The 19763-nt window shown below is 44.6% G+C and overlaps 1 protein-coding gene and 1 pseudogene across 15 annotated transcripts in view; one reads left to right on the forward strand and one right to left on the reverse strand.

The window, feature by feature from the left end:
- The window catches only part of ATXN7 (ataxin 7), a 142654-nt gene that overhangs the window by 57405 nt on the left and 65486 nt on the right, over positions 1-19763 (reverse strand). For all 15 annotated transcript variants that reach the window (XM_074344552.1, XM_074344551.1, XM_074344548.1 and 12 more), the window contains one exon: positions 5851-5955. In XM_074344552.1, coding sequence (XP_074200653.1) covers positions 5851-5955 — 105 coding nt within the window. The remainder of the gene's footprint in view (positions 1-5850; positions 5956-19763) is intronic.
- LOC141573735 (large ribosomal subunit protein eL29 pseudogene) lies at positions 12187-18063 on the forward strand (annotated as a pseudogene).

Below are 19763 nucleotides of genomic sequence, written 5' to 3' on the forward strand. Positions count from 1 at the left end.
CCCTAAACACCAGAAGGAACCAAATCCAACGGCTTGAGCTGGTGTTTCTCCAAACATGGAGTAGGCATCCCTCCCCAGTATTAAAAACACTAAATCACAAGTGAGAACTTACACCTTTTCCAAATCTCTTCTACTTCTTCTGATGACATCACACTAGTCTGTGGATGACACTTGCCTAAAACGCGCTAGTCTCCTTTTTACCCAAGGAAGCAGGCCTCAGGGCTCAGGCCGGCACTGACAAGAGCACCAGGAAAGAACTTTATCTTTTCACTGTATTTATTTTTACACCACTTACCATCTATGGCAAAGAACACTAGTCTTCCTGTCTATGATTCCAGTAAGGTTTTCTTTGTAAAAGATTTATTTAAATAGAAGTCATTTGATGCAAAGAAAAAATATTAAGTGGAATGAAGTAAGCAGATCATAAAGATGGAACCTGATGGATTAAACTTGGGAAAAGGTGGCAGAGGCCCATGAGCTCAGGGATTGAGCGCTGAGCCAAAAGGTGAAAAAGTGGGTCAGCCTAACTCATGTGAGGCAAAATACTTCCATAACTGACATTCGAGCAGGGTTTCAATTAATTAGAGAGATGCTAACTGTGGCACCTGTCCGGGCTGAATTAACACTGCTCATTTCTTTCACCCAGGTAAGATCAGCCCATGTCTGCATCAGACAGGTGGAGAGAAATGAGAGCATTCTTCACAAGCAAACTCAAAGGGAAGCGGCAGAGCACAGAGCAGTGCACACACACAGCTCATTAGAATTACCTGGGAAGCTTTCAGCACAGAACCCCAGAGGCTTCCCGCAAGTCATCGGGATCTCCCTGTTCACATCTACAGTAACTGTATGAAAAAGGACTGCGTGTTTTATGCCGCTCAGTAGCCCGTTTAGGACCCACCCATTTATTACTAACAAAATGATCAACTGACGTTCCCAACTTGGTTAGCAACCTCAAAAGAAACGGCTTCTGCCATAGGGCGTGTCACCATATCAGCCTTCTTTAATACTTAAATTTTAGAGCCAAACGTGAGATTTCCGGCACATATACAAAAAGTTAAAAATTAGTTTAAAAAAAAAAACCACCAGGGGCTGCCTTTCATACCATCCTTGCTAGACTCAAATCTCTGCGCACCCACCTGCGTCAGTCACGATGTCAAGCATGGGAATGCACAGCAGCAACCCCGACAGTGACGGGATCTGCTGTGAGCCAAGCGCATCCCACCAGCCTGTGGGTCAGAATCGGCCCAGGGAGCCGTTGAGAATGCAGGTTCCTGGGTCCTACCCATGGCGATTCCCAGCCAGCTGGCCTGGGGTCAGCTCTAGGAAGGGGTCACTGAGAAAGCTCCCCTCTGATTTGGGTACACAGGGGGTCTGGGATCCACCGATTCAATATATTTTAAAATCTGAAATTCGCAGTAAGAAACATCTTGCTCCTAAAAATAGTGAGTAAAAGGGAAATATGAAGCATGCTGGACTATTTTAAAACATTAAAACAACATCAAGAGAGAATGGTATTACGATGCAGTTTCCAAGAAAGAAAGCAATCTATACTATGAAAGCAATCAGACGACACTGGAAACACCAAAATGACACGACAATCACTCACCCTCATGGCTCCAACGGAAATCCTGCTTAATGGCTCATTCCCAAAAAGGCAGCTCGGCTAGCAAAAATTACAGGCACGCTTGAGAGACACTTTATTGCCGGTATGGATCAAGACCACCGCAATAAAGTGAGTATCACAATGAAGCAGGCCATGTGAATTTTTTGGTTTCCCAGTGCTTACAGTTATGTTTATACTATACTGTGGACTATTATGTGTATAATAGCATTATGTCTAAAAAAATGCACTCACCTTAACAAATAAATACTTTATGTCTAAAAAATGCTAACCCCATCATCTGAGCCTTTGGTGAGTTGTATGAGCAACAAAAACTACGGGTCATAATAACAAACGTAACAACAAGAAAGTTTGAAATGTTTCAAGAATTCCCAAAATGTGACAGAGACACGAAGCGATCAAATGCTGTTGGAAAGATGGCACCAACAGATTTGCTTAACACAGGGTTGCTCCCAACCTTCAATGTGTAAAAAACGTAGTATCTGTGAAGCGCAGGAAATCAAAGCACCAGAAGGGAGGTATGCCCATTGGTCTCTCACTACTCTGGGCAACAGCCTGCTCACCAGTTCAGAACTGAGCTAGAAGCCTGGCTGCCATCGGAGCTTCCCTCCCTGTCACTGCCAGGCAGCAGGGGCCTTAAAGGAAGTGCCTGTTGGATTTTGTAGCAACTGCTCGTTTGTTCATGAAAGTCACAGATGAGCACCAGCAATACAAGAACTCACAGAAGACGGCCCACACATTTCCACCAATTTCATCAAAAGATAACAATGGCTACATAGAAAGTTTTTGAACTTCAAAAACTTTCGAGTTTTTTTTGTTTTGTTCTGTTTTTTTGGTGCTAACTCTGGAAAGCAGACATGTAGCAATCGGCCTTCTGGAATTAGAACAAAAAAGAATGGGTTCCAAATACTTCTTCCTGTTACAGCTCCTCACCCCAAAGACAGAAGAGAGACTGGCAGCACTGGGAAGGGTTCTTGGACCTGGGGCCCCTGACCACCTCTCCTTCTCCAGGTGGGTGGGGTGTCACTCCCAAACCACTCCAGAGCCATCACAGGGTGCTTGCCTCCACTTGGTGGAGTTGACCCCAGGCCCACACACCTATCCACCTGCATGCCTCCGCTTTATTCCATCAGCCTTCTCTTTGGCTGCTGCCCCCGGAGAGGGAACTCCTTACACATTTCCCAGCCGAGTCCCTCTCGCAGCAGTTGGCCCTCGTCTTTCTGCCAGGGACTCTCTCCTCCCTTACAGGTTTACTATTTCCCCTGCCACTAGAGGGACCAAAGCCCCCACCCAGTGGCCTCTATCAGCTGCATTTCCTGCCTGGTCACAGAAGGCACTGGATTATACGTGCGGTTCTTGTACTCACACCATACCTTCTTCTGCTTCAGAAGTTACCACAATTCCTTGGTCATTCAACAAGTATCTTACTAGAAGACACTGTGCATGCTACATACTGGTAGAGAAAAACAGCAGAAGTAGGATTTTAAGACACTCCTTCCCCCTGCCCCCAATACAGAGACATTGTAAGAGAGAGACAGGAAGGTAAAGAAAATCATCTCATCAAGTTTATGTACAGCACAGAGAACTACATTCAATATCTTGTAGTAACTTATGGTGAAAAAGAACATGAAAACAAATATACGTATGTTCCTGTATGACTGAAGCATTGTGCTGTACACCAGAAACTGATACAACATTGTAAACTGACTATACGTCAATAAAAATATAAAAAAAAAAAAGAAAAGAAAGAAAGAAAGAAAGGAAAACCATCTCCATGAAATGTGCTGTAATGGAGTGCAGTTGCCTCTGGGAGAGGAGACCGAGAGGGCCCCTTCCCACCTAAGGAAGTCCTGGGAGAGGCGACACCTTTAAGCGGGCCTTCCCCCAACAGCAGCTGCTTTCACATTCCACTTTCCTCTCTCACTCCCTTCTAATCCACTTTACCCATCAATTCTCTGGAGGACCACTAAGTTGCATCCCTCAGGGCCCAGGGAGTCTGGCGACACTGAGTCTCTGGGCCGCCCCGCCTGCCTTGGCACACAGCCCTTGCACACATGGGTACATCAGCTCCAGCCATGCAGACTCCGTGCGGTCCGCTCCAGACAGCCTGGGAAGCCCTGCCTCGGCACTTGCTCCCATCACCCCTGTGGCCAACCTGGAGCCACCAAATGTGGCTGGCTGTTCAGTGCACAAACCGTGCAGCGGTGTGGGGCAGCCCTGTCAGTCCCCATGAAAACACTCCCCAGATTAGGGGATTACAGCATTTTCTGCATTTTCCACAATGGATGTATATTGCACACCAAAAAACTCAGGAGAAAGAATCTGCACATGGGGAAAACAATCCATGTACTCTTCAGAACAGCCCGATGTGAAGGCCGCCCCCTTTAGGAAGCCTCCTCTGAGTTACTCTTCAAGAAGCAATCTGTGCTCCTCCTCACCTCCTTGTTCTTAAGACCGCGGACTGTCTAGCGACTTCAGACCCACCTTCCTCTGCCTACAGCGGCACCTTTGCCCCCCTCTCACACTGACCACTTGCCGGGCGCTGTTTCACGCACCCCTCGCTGCGGACCAGCGAGGCTGCTGTTCCCGTCCCCCCGTTGTAACAAGGGAAGCCGAGCTGGGGAAAGTAGCTCAAGACAAAGAACTAACCGACGGCTCTTGCAAGTTTAAATTTAAATCCAGTCTAGTCTGCCTTCAAAATCCTTAATTCCAAAATACGGGGCAAGTGACTAACTGCCTTTTCCAGTAACAGCCGCTGAGAGTCCTAGGCAAGGAGAGAGTATCTTCCTCAGCTTTGTACTCACTCTGCTGCCTACCCCTGGGCCTCACCCCAAAGCAGACACTCAGAGAACCGTTTTATGATTACAGAAAAGATTCTTTGGGAGAAAAATGTAGGATGTTGATTATGATGGTTTGACTCTTAAAAACAAGCACTGTCCTGACAGAAAGCCCTGCAGGTTCCAGCTGTAAAGTGTATCTCGGCGCTAGGGCTTCGTCTGCTACCGTCTTCACCCTGAACCCTCCTCCCGGCTTCTGATCTTCTCCCACGGCCTAACCTCCGCAGATCTACCAGGGAGAGGGTAAACCTTCAGTAGCCCCGAGCGTCTCCCTCCTCTGGCCTACAAGCCTGCGCACGAACAGGGTCCCGGCCTATAAGGCCAGACTTCTCTGGTCTCTACTTCCCCTCACCAGCTTCCCTAGCCTTCCTCAGCTCTGTGCGCCAGCTCGCCCCTCCGTATTGAATGCTTCTACTCCAGACTGCCGCCTGGGTGGACCCCCTCATCACTTAGGGCTCAGGTCACCAGGGTCACCTCCTGAGAGGTTTCGCTTGAACACTCTATTACAGAAACAGCCTGCTGTTCCTCTCTGTCTCAAACTCACATTTGTAGTAGTGAGGACAATGAGGAAACGATCTGCAATTATTTTTATAATGTGTCCAGTTAGTTTTGCCTGTCTCTCCAGCTAGATTTTAAACTCCATGGAGGTAGGAATCAAAGCCCCAGTGCCTTGAAGCAAGGTGGGTGCTCAAATACTACTGAGTTGTTACTGAACCTAACGGGACATAAAATTAAGTTTCATGATCAGACTTCTTTTTTAAACTCTTTAGATAACCTTATGACAATGCAAAACCACCTTATTTAGATTTTCCCATGATTCATACCCAGATAAAAACAGGCTTAGAGCCTACAAGCCCAGGGATGGATCAGGGATTCATGAAACTTGTGAAGTCACAATGCTTCATTCTAAGTACATGCGCATTTTGATGGGGGTAAGACGGTATGGGTTCACCATAGGCACAAATCACAATATGACATCAAGACAGATTCAGAACTACTGAACTTGGACATTTCAAAATCACATTTCCTTTAAGAGTCATGTCTCCATACTATGTGTGTATATATAAATTTACCATCCACTAAATTCACAACCACGGGATCTAGAAGGAAACATATCTTCTACTATATTGACGCAGTATTTCAATAGAGATTTTGCAAAATACATTTTTTGCCGTCTCATATTAATAAATCTCAGAAAATGCACATCCTTTTCAATAAATTCAGAAAATAACCAACATCTGACAGGCATTAACCCATTCAATGAATTAGAAAACCCACTTCCTGATCACGGAGGGGTGTTCTATCTCCTACCCATGCTGTCACTGGCCTTCAGTTTAATCCTGCTTTACCTCTGACCCTCTAATAATGATTTTTAAATGGTTAAACACTTACCATAATGCGATTGAAATGCCTGCGGTTTGACAACCTGATTACAGTCGTTACACACCACCAAGTAGAAATCATCGTGGGCTGGACAGAGACCAAATATTGGCATGTCTGCAATAAAAAAAGAGCGCATCACTCACTCATGTGGTTCTGGTTAATATGAAACCATTGGGGATGGCAGTACTTTCCAAAGGAGCGGACTCACGATAAAGCGCATCGGGAGAAAAGTCACCCCAGTTTAAAAGTAACAAATATGGCACAATGTAATGATTAAGAGAGACATCAAATCAGGCTTACAGAAACACTGTTAAAAAAAAAAAAAGGGTTAAAATAAAATGCACAAAAAATCTTTAGTATGGAGTAAAAGAGACAAATCTATTCAAATGCAAACAACGAATACATTCACACAATAAAGCAACTTTAGATAAACTCTACCAAAGGTTATGAGAGAGAATCTGCAACCACATAAAATGCTCAGCAATTCACAAAGCTGTACTATCTAATGGTTCTATTTGTTTAACTACGCATTCTATTCCAGTCATCTGGTCTCTGAGTTCTAGGGAACAGTCAGAAAGGAAGCAGAGGTTTCACTGAAGAGTAAAATTGCTGGTTTCGTCAGATGTCATACAAAGAAAATTATTTTTACACTTTCTTTTTTCACCAGGTCACAACAACCTCTAGTCCTTTTGCTTACATACTGACGTCACTGGACAGAAAAACCTTCAGCACAAACACAACATTTCATGTGTTAATCGCAGTTCAGTTACTAGAATAGGACAAGATACAAGCTGGATTTTTTATAGTAAGGAGTTCATTAAAACACAAACGTAAAACTAAACTATCTGCAAATACATGAAAACTGGAAGTACAGTAACTTGATACCTGGTAATACATGAGTAACTAAAAGGTCCCAACCGTGAACACTTAATTATTAGTGACAATACAGGGAACAGAGCTAACAGTTCATAATCTAAATAATCTAAATCTTTTAAATATCTCAGAATTGGCATTTGACACTATTGCATTTGACACTATATGCCCTATTTAGAGTATCGCCACTGAATGGATAATTAGCACATTTCAATTAAGCAAATATTTCAGTAGACCGAATACTAAGTTTAAAGAGGGGGAGAAAAGATCCAAAAGGCTGATCAGCCTCTGCTTTCTTTCCTGGTAAGATTTAATTTCACATCTTCTCCAGCTTGGGTGAGCTGGTAGTTTTAAAGGAAACAGAAAATGCCCTGCGGTGATGTAAAGTGATGATAATCTCTAAAATATCAAATTACTGATCTAATATCCTTTCACCAGGTCACAACATGGTTACAGCCCAGGTTTTCTTAAACACTTCTATTACACTGAACTGTGCAGACAGCTAGCTGTAAATATGAAATATATCGGGGACCAACACGATTCCGGGATGGAGCAGTGGCATTAGCACGTTCCTTTTATCCTCACAACTACCTAGGTAGATGCCATTATAATGCTGCTCGACAGAGGAGGAAACTGACTCAGAGAGAGGTGAAGCACTTTATCTAAGTCAGTAGCTGAGATTTGATTCTGACTCACAACAGTGGCTTGAATCTGGTCCCTTGAAGACCAGAGGAATATGATTTCTAGAAATTCCTTCCAGATTCCAACTCCTGTAAGTTGAATGTCAGGGCTGAACAACTTTGACCGCATAAACTGATTAACATTTAACATTAGAAGGTGCTAATAGACTGCTGACTTCTGCGACTCAGCTTGATAATTTTATGAAAAACAAGAGCTAAACAATGTGCTATTTTCCTTAAAAGCATGCCCACATTGAGTTAAAAATAGTGCATGTGGGAGAAGGGGAAAGGTTATACCCGTGCGATGATCAACATGTAATAAGCCATCTTCCATGGTGACAGTTTGACATGACATTTCCTTTGTAAAAACAGAAATTTAAAGTAGTTTACGGTAAGTTCCATATACCCCTGTGCTAAATGCATCTGACACAGGACAATTAACACGGAAACTCTGAAATGGCATAAACATTTGTAGCTTATAGCTGAAAAGTATGAAATGTCTATAAATATCAAATCAACAGATTCATTATCGCAATCAACTTGATTGTCAGCGTTCTTAATGAAGCAGTAATTAAAGCATGAAATGAAGTGGTCTCAGTTTAGATTTGGGCCTCTGCAACGTGCCTGGTTTGCAGGGTTTCCCACAGCACTCAACGTCAAGCAGCGCTTTTTAAAATATGTCCCTTTTGCCAGATACCAGATACTGCTGGGCACCAGCCTCCCACCCCTCTGTGAGTAAGGTAATTGTGAAGAACAAACAACTCCACCGATCCTCTCAAGTAGTAAGAATTCACTTGGCCACAATGATGTTTACGTAGAAATTTGTTCTATTTTTGCTCTGAATCCTTCTGATCCTTTTGTGAGACTTAGAAGTACTAGTAAAACTAAGTGGGTAGGGGCCATTCTGTGAGGGACCAGGAATCTCATACTTCGGTAAAAAGTTCAATTTCCTCAATAACTTATAATTATTAGCAATTGATGATGACAATAATGGATGATAATCATAAAGATGAACAGTTGGCATTTTCTGAGACATGACTGTGTGCCAGGTTCTGAGCTAAATAAGCATTTTTCCTATGGTTTAACCCTACAATATAATCCTCATTTTACTGATGGAGACAAGAACTAGTCAAATATCACCCAGGAAGAAAGCAGGACTCAAACTCAGGTTTGCACCACCTGAGGACTCAGTTCTCAATCTCTCTAGCACATCATATCTGCCTAACAAGCCTGCACGTGTGCGCAGACGCACACATGCACGCACAATCCCTGCGGAAGGAAACGTGGTACGCTTAAGGGCAATTCATGCTACCCTATGAAATCGAATTCCTGTTGGGAGAACCTAAAGTAACTTTGATTTTACCTTTCTAAGTTCTTTACTTTCAGATACCCCTATTTGGATGCAAGCTAGAAGATACAAAACAATTTAAATGTCTTCTTCAGGAGAAAAAAAAAAAAAGGAGTTCTAGATCCCTTTTCTGCACTGGGACATTCCAAAGCCTTAGCAACAGGAACAGCATGTGGAATGTTGTGACAACAGAGAAAATGAAATAATTTTTGTGAGAGACACTATGTATGTTTCTCAGTATTCTTAAAGGGTAGGTTCACAATCAGCCATCCACAAATTAACATAAGCTACTTGCCCAAATACAAGATGGGGAGTTTCATTTAAAATAGAAAACAAAATAGAGTTCCTATTGAGTTAAAGGGAAAAAAAGTTTATAAAATACCCTTAAAATATACAACTTAAACCACTACAGGAAACATAAGGAAAAGTTTTAAAACTGCACTTGACCCCATGGATTATGAACTATTTTGAAAGAAGGGATTTTATTGTGTGTAAGCCCTAAATCTTTCTCAGGATTCAGGTCATTCTGAATCTTCCAATTAGCCCAAGTGGCCCGGCACCCACATCTAGGCCATCATGTGCTTTAGAGACCCCAGGCCAGCAGGGGAGGAAGGACTGGGTTTAAGTACCCGGAGCACATGTGGGCAGAGTGAAGACCCTGTGCTCAAAACCAGTCCCTGAACAGTCACTTTGGTGCTGCCATCCCCACGTGAGGACTGTGCCCAACAAGCAGACTGGAGTGCCAGAGAGAAGCATTTCACCTTTGCAGTACCCTGCGCGTCTCCCTTCTCCCACGCACCCAAACTTCTACATACCAGTGACTCCCACACTTCCATCTCTAGCCCAGAGGCTCCGAGCTCTGTCTAGACTCACATTTCCAACTGCCTACTAGACACTGCCATCTGGATGTTTTAGATGCATCTGACATTGAACAAGCACACCCAGGACAGCTTTGCTCATCACCCTGCTCTGCTCCCCAGCCGCCAAACCCTCTCCCTTCTGGGTAAATGACCCTATTCAGCTCCTCAAACTAAAAACCCTGACGTCACCTCTGACACCTCTTTCCCTCATCACAGCCACGCCGCCAGCAGGTCCGGTCAGCTCTCTACTCCACCACCTCTGTCCACTTCTCTCCACTCAGGTCCAGTGCCCTAGAGCCTGTCACCCACTTCTTTCCGGTGGACTATGGAAGAAATCTCCCACGTGGTTGACAACCCCTTCCACACGGGCTCCAGAGTGATTCTTTGAAGTCCTCCAGAAGGTCACATCACTACTGTTAACATTTCTCCAGCAGCTTCCCACTCCTCTTGGAATAAAAACCCCAGCCTTTACCACAGCGCCCAGGCTCCTGCCAGAGGCCTATCCCGCTCCCTCTCACCCCCTGCTTCCCTCCCTTCGGCCCACTCTGCCCCAGGCACACTGACCTCCATCCTCTCCTTAGAAAGCTCTTTCTCGGCCAGGCCCTGCCCTTGCTCTTCACAAAATGCCTGGTGCATTCTCACACATCAGGTCTCAGCTCAGCTGTCATCTCTTCAAAGGGCTGCCCCCACCGCCTCCCAAGTGACTTACTCTTTGTCACAGGTATTTTAAGCAGCGTGGCTAACACCGTGGGCCACTCCCTACCACTCTGAATCCAGTGGGATCTTGAGCAGGCTCTATAACCTCTCTGAACTTCACTTGTTAAATGGTGATGACCATGGTACCTTAATTCACCAGACACTGAACGCGGTAGAAAGACTCAGAGAGCTAATACATGCAAAGGCTTAAAAGGCCTGAGGAAGCACTGCCTTGATGGGAGACAGGAGTCATGCACCCCACTGTTTAGCTCAGGAAACTTATTTACAGCACACAGACACTGAGATCTCACAAACTAGCAAGCGGCAGAGCCAAGATTTGAACCCAGGTCTGCTGGGCTCGAAAGCCCAGGCAATTCCCAACATTCTCCCAGAAACACTGCCAGAATCTGTCGCCTCCATGCCACTCCCACCACCAGTGCCCCGAGGTCAGGGCCTGGTGGCCTCCACACACCAGGACAGAGCTCCTAACAGGGTCCGAGTTTCTTCCCTCTTCAGCCTCCTCCACTCTGCTGCCAAAGCCACCAACCCACAGAGTAATAAAGGCATTCCTCTCCTTAGAGACCTCTGCTGCCCCAGAGTGGGACTGGGAGCCCTGACAGACCCCTGGGTAAGCCAGGCCCCAGCGCGCTCTCTGCTCCTCCCATCTCTCCAGTCTAAGCCAACGTGCTCCACGCTCCAGACCGACGGGCCTGCCTGGAACCAGCCATGCTCCCCGCAGTCCCACCTTCTGGCCAGAACTGTCCCTGTAGCACAGAAAGCTTTCCCCTCTTCTCTGTGGAACTCCCGCTGCTCGACAAGAGTTGTGCTCTTACTAATACCACTCGCTCCTCCACTACAGCCCCTCCCTCACTGGGGCATGACTTTTGCCCAGTCGTAGCTCCTGTGCAGCCCTGCTGGACCCCAGCTTCCTTGCTTTGCCTAGACTAGCCGAGCACAGATCCTGAGAAGTGAGCTCCTGCTGTGTGCTTGTGAAGTGATGACAGGCCCCTGGAACTCTCCCGTAGCTTCCTTTGCTCTTAGATAACCAAGATCCCCTCTCCCCGCCAGCTCCCTGCATCTGGTCCCTTGGGCCTTCCTGTTGCTCCAAGCACACCACGCTCTCTCCTGTCACAGCGCCCCAGTGCCTGCCATTCCCTCCGCTTGGAACCCGCCTCCTCCAGACCTTCACCTGGCTTGTTGCCTTACTTCATTTGGTCTCAGCCGCAATGTCACTGCCGTGGAGACTTGGCCAGGCAGGGCCCTGTTACCCACTCTCAGAGCACTGCCTTAACCTCGCCACATAGCAAGAGACCCTCTTTGCAACTATCCTGTGAGCCTGCATCTCCTCCTGCCAGACTAAGTCCCCATCTGCCTTGTTCTGCAATCTAGTGACAGTGCCCGCCTAACAATGCCTAACCCGACGGACAGGAAGCAGCAGATGAACGTGTTCCATGCTACTTGATGGAGAGTAACTGAAGTATTAGACGAAGTCCCTGTGGTGCCAGTCCAAGTCAAGGTTACAGCTGTGCCTTTATGTCGTGTGATAACGCACAGCCACCCTCTAGAACTGGGCATCCATTCAGTGAGACACAAGTTCAAAGGTGAAAAGGTGTCACCTGAACACATGATCCCCTTCCTGGTGGTAGCTTGTTGTGTTTCAGGGCCTGATGCTCAAACACACACACTGGCGAGTTCTCTTTTGCCAGTGTGTGCAGTGCAGTAACAAAGAGCAGTTGCGGAATCAGACTGCCTGGACTCAGGCCCCTGTTCTTTCTCTTACTAGCTACGTGAACACGGTTAAACTAGTAACCTCTCTGAACTTCAGTTTCCTCATCTGTAAACTACAGTTAACAGGACCTACATTTCGCAGTGTTATTGGGAAGAAGAAATGAACGAACCTGTGCTGAGCATGCAGTAAGCACTCAGTGTTAGCAAAAGAAACAGAAACACAATATACACACGTCAGAAATGTTCTGCTGCAACGGCCCCAGTTCTCAATAATTAAACTTGCAGGAGATGGATACAGACACCAAATGGCAACTATCTTACAGTGCGAGCTTAACTCCCAAGCGGTCTGATGCCCCTGCTGTGGACCACACCCCCCTCCCTGTAAGCAATGAGCCGCAGCACAGCGGCAGAGGAGACTTGCTGGCGCTCCCCCTGCACGGGGTCAGTGCCCGTGCTTCGGAGTTGAAGCTCTACCCTGCAAGCCCAGGAGAACTCATGGTTTTAAGCGAGGCAGCGACATGATGCACAAGGACCCTCTGGCGCGAGTGTGGATCTACTGAGCTAAGGGGATAGGGAGTGGTCCCCAGGGGCTGATGCAGAAGTCAGAGCGAGACGGGAAGTGACTGTGTGATGAAGATGGGGGAGACCAGACTGAAGACGTGCTCGGGGGGACACTGCGAAGGCCTCAGGAGACCAGAGATGCAGGGTGAGGCAGAGGGAGCAAGCCAGCGATGGGCTACAGTTCGTTTCTCGGCCACTACAGCTAATGTGGACGCATGGATGCTGGGAGGCACAGACGGAGGAACCTAGTCTGCAAAGGCAACAGAGCTGGCAGTTGAAGGCACAGCCTCCAGAACCACGCTGGCTGCATTCAAGTCCCAGTCCTGTCACTTGGTAGCCTGTACCTCAGTTTCTTCATCTATAAATGGGTGAAGTAAGAGTACCTATCTCAAAAGTTGTTGGGAGAACTAATGAGTAGACATAAAATGCTTAGAATAATACAGTGTACCTTGTAAACGAGAGTCCTTCTTTATCATCTTCCAGATCACTGTCCTCTGGTCTTTGATCTAAACAGTGGCTGTCCTCCCCTCCACCTATTCCAACTCCGCCACCCGCCCACACACAGTAACCAGTGATGTTTTTACATCATAAATGTCACCTGGTCTGATTAAAGCTCTTAGTGGTTCTCCAATGTAGTCAGAGTGAAAACCTATGCTCAGAAGTCCCTGCCAGATCTCTGCAATCTCAAAACACGGCACTTCCCTCCTCCATGCCAGAATTCTATCGCCTTGACAGTTAGGGCCACATGCCAATCACCTGCCCACCTCAGGGCCCTTGCTAATTCTGTTCCCTCTGTACAGAATGCTTTGCCTGGCTGGCTCCAGGCCTCAGGTTACATTCCATTGGAAAGACCTTCCCTGACCACCTAATTTAAAGCAGGACCCTATCTCTTCAGGCAGTTCCCTCTCTTCACTCATTAGTTATTTGTAATTTGCATTTTGGTTATCTTCCTAAGATACAAACTCCATGAGGGCAGAGGCCGTATGTGCACAGCACAGTGCCTGGCACACAGGAGGTTCTCAACAGGAGAATTTGAGAAAGGCCTCTGGATCAGACTTCCTGAGTTCAGTGTCATCGCTCACTAGGAGTATGAACTCGGGCAAGTTCCTTGGCTTCAGTATCCTCATTTGTAAAATGACAATGATAACAGCAACTACCTTAATGGGTAGTTAAGAGGGTGAAATGTTAGCATACATCAAGCGCTTAGGACTGTCTGGCACAGAGCATGTGCTGGCTCTGTCCTACCTATTATGATTATAATTATTTCTGTTTTTACTGTCAGCGGGTTACACTGGACACTGCTTCTAATCTTTGCTGGTCTACAGACACCACCTCTTATAACTCCATGTATTAAGTACTGAATGTATGTCAGGTATCATGGCAAGTACTCAATATGTATCATTCATGTATGTATCAAATGTCTCCTATGCCTAGACACGATTCTAGGTACTGGGTATACATCAGTGAGCAAAGATCACAACACCTGGGAAGCAATATACATAACAAAATAATGGAAGTCTGCAGTTACTGAGCACTTCCCGTGTTCCAGGTATGGTGCTAAGTAGAACTCATTTGATCCTCACAATACGCCCACATCTCAGGGTCACTATGGCCACTTTATAGATCAAGCAAGTAGGGGAACAAAATTACCTGTCTTAGGTCACAGAGCCAGTACATGGACGAGCTGGGATTTGAAGGGAGGCTACTCCAAAGGACGTGCTCCTCACCACCTCCCTACAAGAGTCTCTCCATTGCTCAGTGCCCTCCCTGCCTCTCTCGTCTTGTTTAATCAAAATCACCCAGTGCTTCCTATGTGACAGCAGGCTTCTAAGGCTACCTCTGGACTGTGTGCTCTCATTGCTATTCAAAGATTTCCTTAAACACTAGGATTCTCAGCCCCACTAGTGTCTGAAACACTTCTAAGTAACCTGATGGTCCTGGAAGGCTGGTCTGCACATAACTGGGCTTTAACTATAGTCAGTCCTAAATTTATTTAAAATAGTAACTGTCAATTCTAGGTAATCAAGGAGTTTTTTAACTGCTGTTAAGTGAGCTTTAACATCTCAAGTCAGAAAAGATAAAACAGAATCTTATTTCTACCTTCCACAAACACTTCTCCCAAATCCATAGTTTCTGCTTCAACAATTAAAGGGAACTGGACTTTGATCATAAAAGACATTAACTGATGGAACCAACCAGAGACAAAAAAGGGCCAATCAACAACCTGCCAAAATATACGTGGTTTGGCACCCTGTCTGAACTACAAGAGTCAATAAAAACTAGATCTGAAGAAAAGAAAAGAAAAATGAAATGTTTCCAATTAAAAAGCAACCAACCAAATACCAAGAGGACCGAAGAGTTAGAAGAACACAGTCCTAACAGTCATTAATCACTGACTACAAGTGGCCAATCTTACGGTAAAAGTCATAAGTGTTACTGTTGTCACTACTTGTGCTGAAACTGAGATACGGGGCCTGGGATAGAGCAGACGAAGCAAACCCCAAAATCCTAGGGATCCTGGCTTAGGGAAGGCAGGTGGGACCACGAAGGTGACACACGTGACAGGCTACCCCATGTGTGCGTTTTAGCTACTCAATATACTGTCAGCAAACCCTGACCTTTCAAGTCAGAAACCAAGCCTCCAGTGTGTCCTGAATCCTGAAGTGCCTGCCAAAACCCTCAGGGGATCTTACCTGCATCAGTACCATTCAGCTAGGCTTGTGGCCTGTGAGAAAACACGAGGTATCAGAGAGTTTACCATGCAGCTGGTACTCTAACCTCAATACAGGTACTTACCTCCAGACATCCAGCTCCTGCGTTTGAAAAGTGGTGGAAACAATGGTACCTAAGTCAGCAGACTGCTGGGCTGAATGACATAATTCATGTGAAATGCTTACTTCGACGTCAGTCTAAGCACAGAAAGGAGAATGTTTATAAGGACTTAGTAAAGAGTAGTGTTATTATTATTATGATTATTATTGTTAAGGTTATGGCTATACACTCATGACTCAGTTAAAAACACCATTCCTTCTTTTGTTCAAAAGGCAGTCAGCGCGGCAGCACCGCCTCAGCCAGGTATCTTGTAAGCAGAAAACCCACGGCTCTCGTACAACTAAAAACAGCGTTAACTATGGAACAGTGCTGCCTACTGATCCGGCTTTACATTTTAGTCCAATACAGACCATATCCTGGCCCAGACAACAAACCTCAACAAATTTAAAATAACTGAAATCATATCAAGTATCTTCTCTGACCACAATGGAATTAAGTTAGAAATCAGTAACAGAAAGATACAAGAAAATTTCCAAATACTTGGAAACTAGACACTTCAAATACTCCACAAGCAAACAACGTAACCCATGAAATGAACAGGCTAAAGAAGAAAAATCATATTACCATAAGAACTGATGCACAAAAAAATAGTCTCGTTAAATTAAAACAACTACTACAACAACAACACGGAGGACTAGCAATAGAGGGGATTTCCCTAACGTGATGAAGACTATTTACAAAAAAACCTACAGTGAATATCATACTTAACGGAAAAAGACTCCACGCTTTCCTCCTAAGATCAAGAACAAGGCAAGGACAGCCACCTTCAGCACAGCAAAGAAGTTCTAGCCAGAGAAATCAGGCAAGAAAATGAAATAAAAGGCACGCAGATTGGAATGGAAAAAAATACAACTTTCCCCACTTGCAGATGACTTGACAGTATATGTAGAAAATCACAAAGAATCTACCAAAAAAAAAAAACAAAAACCCCAACTCCCAGAATTACCAGTTTAGCAAAATCACAGGATACAAAATTTCTTTAGCCTGTCTGGACTGCATAACAAAGTACCAGCTCTTTCTCTTCCGGTCCCAGGAAATTCGGGATGTCCCGGCTCCGGTGCAGGCACGGCCAAGTCAAAGAACCGCACCACACACCACCAGTCCCGAAGATGGCACAGAAACGGCATCAAAAAACCCCGATCACAACGATACAAGTCTCTTAAGGGGGTGGACGCCAAGTTCCTGAGGAACATGCGCTTTGCCAAGCAGCACAAGAAGGGCCTGAAGAGGATGCAGGCCAGCAACGCCAAGGCCATGAGCGCATGTGCCGAGGCTGTCATGGCTCTCGGAAAGCCCAAGGAGGTCAAGCCCAGGATTCCACAGGGCAGCAGCCGCAGGCTCAGCTGACCTGCCTGCACTGCTCACCCCAAGCTCGGGAAGCGTGCACGTGCCCGAGTCGCCAAGGGGCTCAGGCTCTGTCGGCCAAAGGCCAAGGCCAAGGCTCAGACCAAGGCCGCAGCTGCAGCTCTGGCTCCGGCTCCCAAAGGCGCCCAGGCCCCCACAAAGGCTCCAGAGTAGAGGCTTCCATCTACTGATGTGAGGATAGGACTAGTGTGACCCCTGGGCCGCTGTCTGCGTACGGCTCATGTCTACCTGTGCTGTTTGTACAAATAAACCTGAGGCAGGATCTATTGGTCAAAAAAAAAAAAAAAACTATAGACTGGTTGGCTTATAAAAAAACAAACATTTATTTCTCCCAGTTCAGGAAGCTGGGAAATCCAAGATGAAAGCACCAGCGTATTCAGTGTCTGGTGAGAACCTGCTTCCCGGTCCACGGTCATCTTTTCACCGTGTCCTCCACATGGAAGAAGAGGAGAGGGGAGCTCTCTGGAGCCCGTTTTAGAAGGGCACTGATCCCATTCATGGGAGCTCCACACTCATGATTTAGCCACTTCCCAAAGGCCTCACCTCCAAAAATCACATTGGGGATTAGGTTACAACACACGAATTTTGAGGGGAACACAAACATTCAGTCTGTACACAAGCGCAATATACAAACATGAACTGTCTTTCTCTGTCCTAGTAACGAACACATGAAAACCACAATTAAATGGCCAGCCTTCAGCTGGCACAGCATGTTAAGCACATTACCTGCCTTATGGTATAGCTGAGTATTATTCAACAGCCATGTGGATGAAACGTACTAGACATTTGTATCTCTCACAACCACCTTAAGGGGATGTTACAAGCTGTAATTGTCTCATATTTATAAAGTCTCGAAATATCTTACCAAAAGCATGCTCAAGAAGATTCAGAACCTTTAATAGAAAATTACAGTGTAGTGTCTTGAGTTTGGTTCAGATACCTCAAGTCACAGAAGAAATGCTTGTTAGACCTTCTCCTTCTATATTAATGGTCAAAATGAGAAAGAAGGTACGCTCAATTTTATGCTCTCCCTGAAAATAAAGCCTGCCTACTTCAAGTATGGTCCACGGGCCAAATGTTTCTGTATCACTTAGAACCTGGTTAGAATTACAGAACTTCAGGACTCAATCCAGACCCACCAAGTCAGAATCTGCATTTCAAAAAGATTCCTAGGTGATACGCATGCTTGAGAAGTGCTGAAAAACAGAACATCATCTAATCTGGACTGAAATTTGAATAATGTGACTAATATTGAAGAAATCATTCGTACCAGAGTAATTCACACTCTTCCAATCCATCCATCCATCCATCAAAGGCATATTGAACATATTTGCTCAACTGTATTTTGTTCAAATGTGTATTTAGTATATCGTACGTTGTAGAATATAACAAATGTATACTGTACAATGTATATTGAGTATATTAGTTTGTAGTTTGCAGTTTCTGTGATGTCTTTGGTTTTGTTATCAGGGTACTAGCCTCATAGAATGAGTTGAGAAATGTTCCCTACTTCTCTGTGTTTCAGAAAAGTTCATGTAGGATGGGTGTTAATGTCTTATACATTTATAAATCCAACAGTGAAGTCATCTGGGCCTGGTCTTTTCTTCGTGGGAAGTTTTAAAGTTACTAATTTCAAATTTTTATACTAGGTCTACTCAGATTTTCTAATTCTTCTTGCATTAGTGTTGGTAGTTTGGTAGTACCTTTCTGGGAATCTATCCATTTCATTCAGGTTATCCAATGTGTTGACATACAGTTGTTCACAGTATTCCTTCATAACACTGTTTCTCTAAGGTCAGTAGTGATATTAATTACCTATTAATTACCTACTTCATTGCTGGGTTTAGTAATATGAGTCATGTGGTGAAATCTGGCTAAAGGTTTGTCAGTTTTATCACAATCCAAGCACACTTAATCTTGTCAAAGTACCACCTGTTGGTTTCATTGATTTCTGTTTTTCGATTGATTAACTCATCTATTTCCACTCTAATGCTTATTATTTTCTTCGACTTGCTTTGTGTTTAGTGTGTTGTTTTTCTAGTTTTTTCGGGTGGAAGGTTAGGTTAGTGATTTGAGCTCATTCTTACTTTTTAATATAAAGATTTACAGCTATAAATTTTCTCCTAAGTGCTGCTTCAGCTACAGTATTTAAGTTTTGGTACAATGTGTTTCATTTTCATTAATTTCAAAGCATATTCTAATTTCCCTTGTGATTTCTCATTTGACGCACTGCTTGCTTAGGAGTGCGCTGTTTACTTTTCACGTTTGTGAATTTCTCAAATTTCCTTTGGTGGTTAATTTCTAATTTCACTCGATTGTGGTTAGAGAACATTGTATTTCTATGATTTCAGTCCTTTTACATTTATTTAGGCTTATTTTATTGTGGCCTAATGTATGATCCTGAAATTACTCCACATGCACTTGAAAAGAATGTATATTCCGCTGCCGTTGGTTGTGTCTGTCTGTGGTTTTCAAGTCTTTGACATCTGTGTTGACCTTCTGCCTAGCTGTTGTCTCCATTTTTTAACGTAAGTTACTGAGATCTCCAACTATTATTGCTGAATTGTCCACTTCTCCTTGCACAGTGTAAGTTTCGTGCTTCATGTATTTTGAGGCTCTGTTAGGTACATGTATCTTTATCACTGTTATTTCTTCCTGCTGGATTGACTCATTCATGATTATAAAATGTCCTCCTCTGTCTCCTATTGTGTCTGATACTTGTATAAGCTAGTCTAGCTCTCTTTTGACTACTGTATGTTATATTTTCCAGTAACTTTCAACATATTTGACTTTGAAGTATGTCTTCTTTTGATAGCGTATCAGTGGATCATAATTTTTAAAATCCATTCCACCAATTTCTATCTGCTGGTGTTTAGCTTATATTTAATATAATTACTGATAAGGTGGGATTTATGTCTGTGATTTTGCCATTTGTTTTATATAGATATTACGTCTTTTTCTGTTCCTCTATTCCGTCTC

The sequence above is a fragment of the Camelus bactrianus genome, chromosome 17, assembly GCF_048773025.1.
Source record: "Camelus bactrianus isolate YW-2024 breed Bactrian camel chromosome 17, ASM4877302v1, whole genome shotgun sequence".
NCBI lineage: Eukaryota > Metazoa > Chordata > Mammalia > Artiodactyla > Camelidae > Camelus > Camelus bactrianus.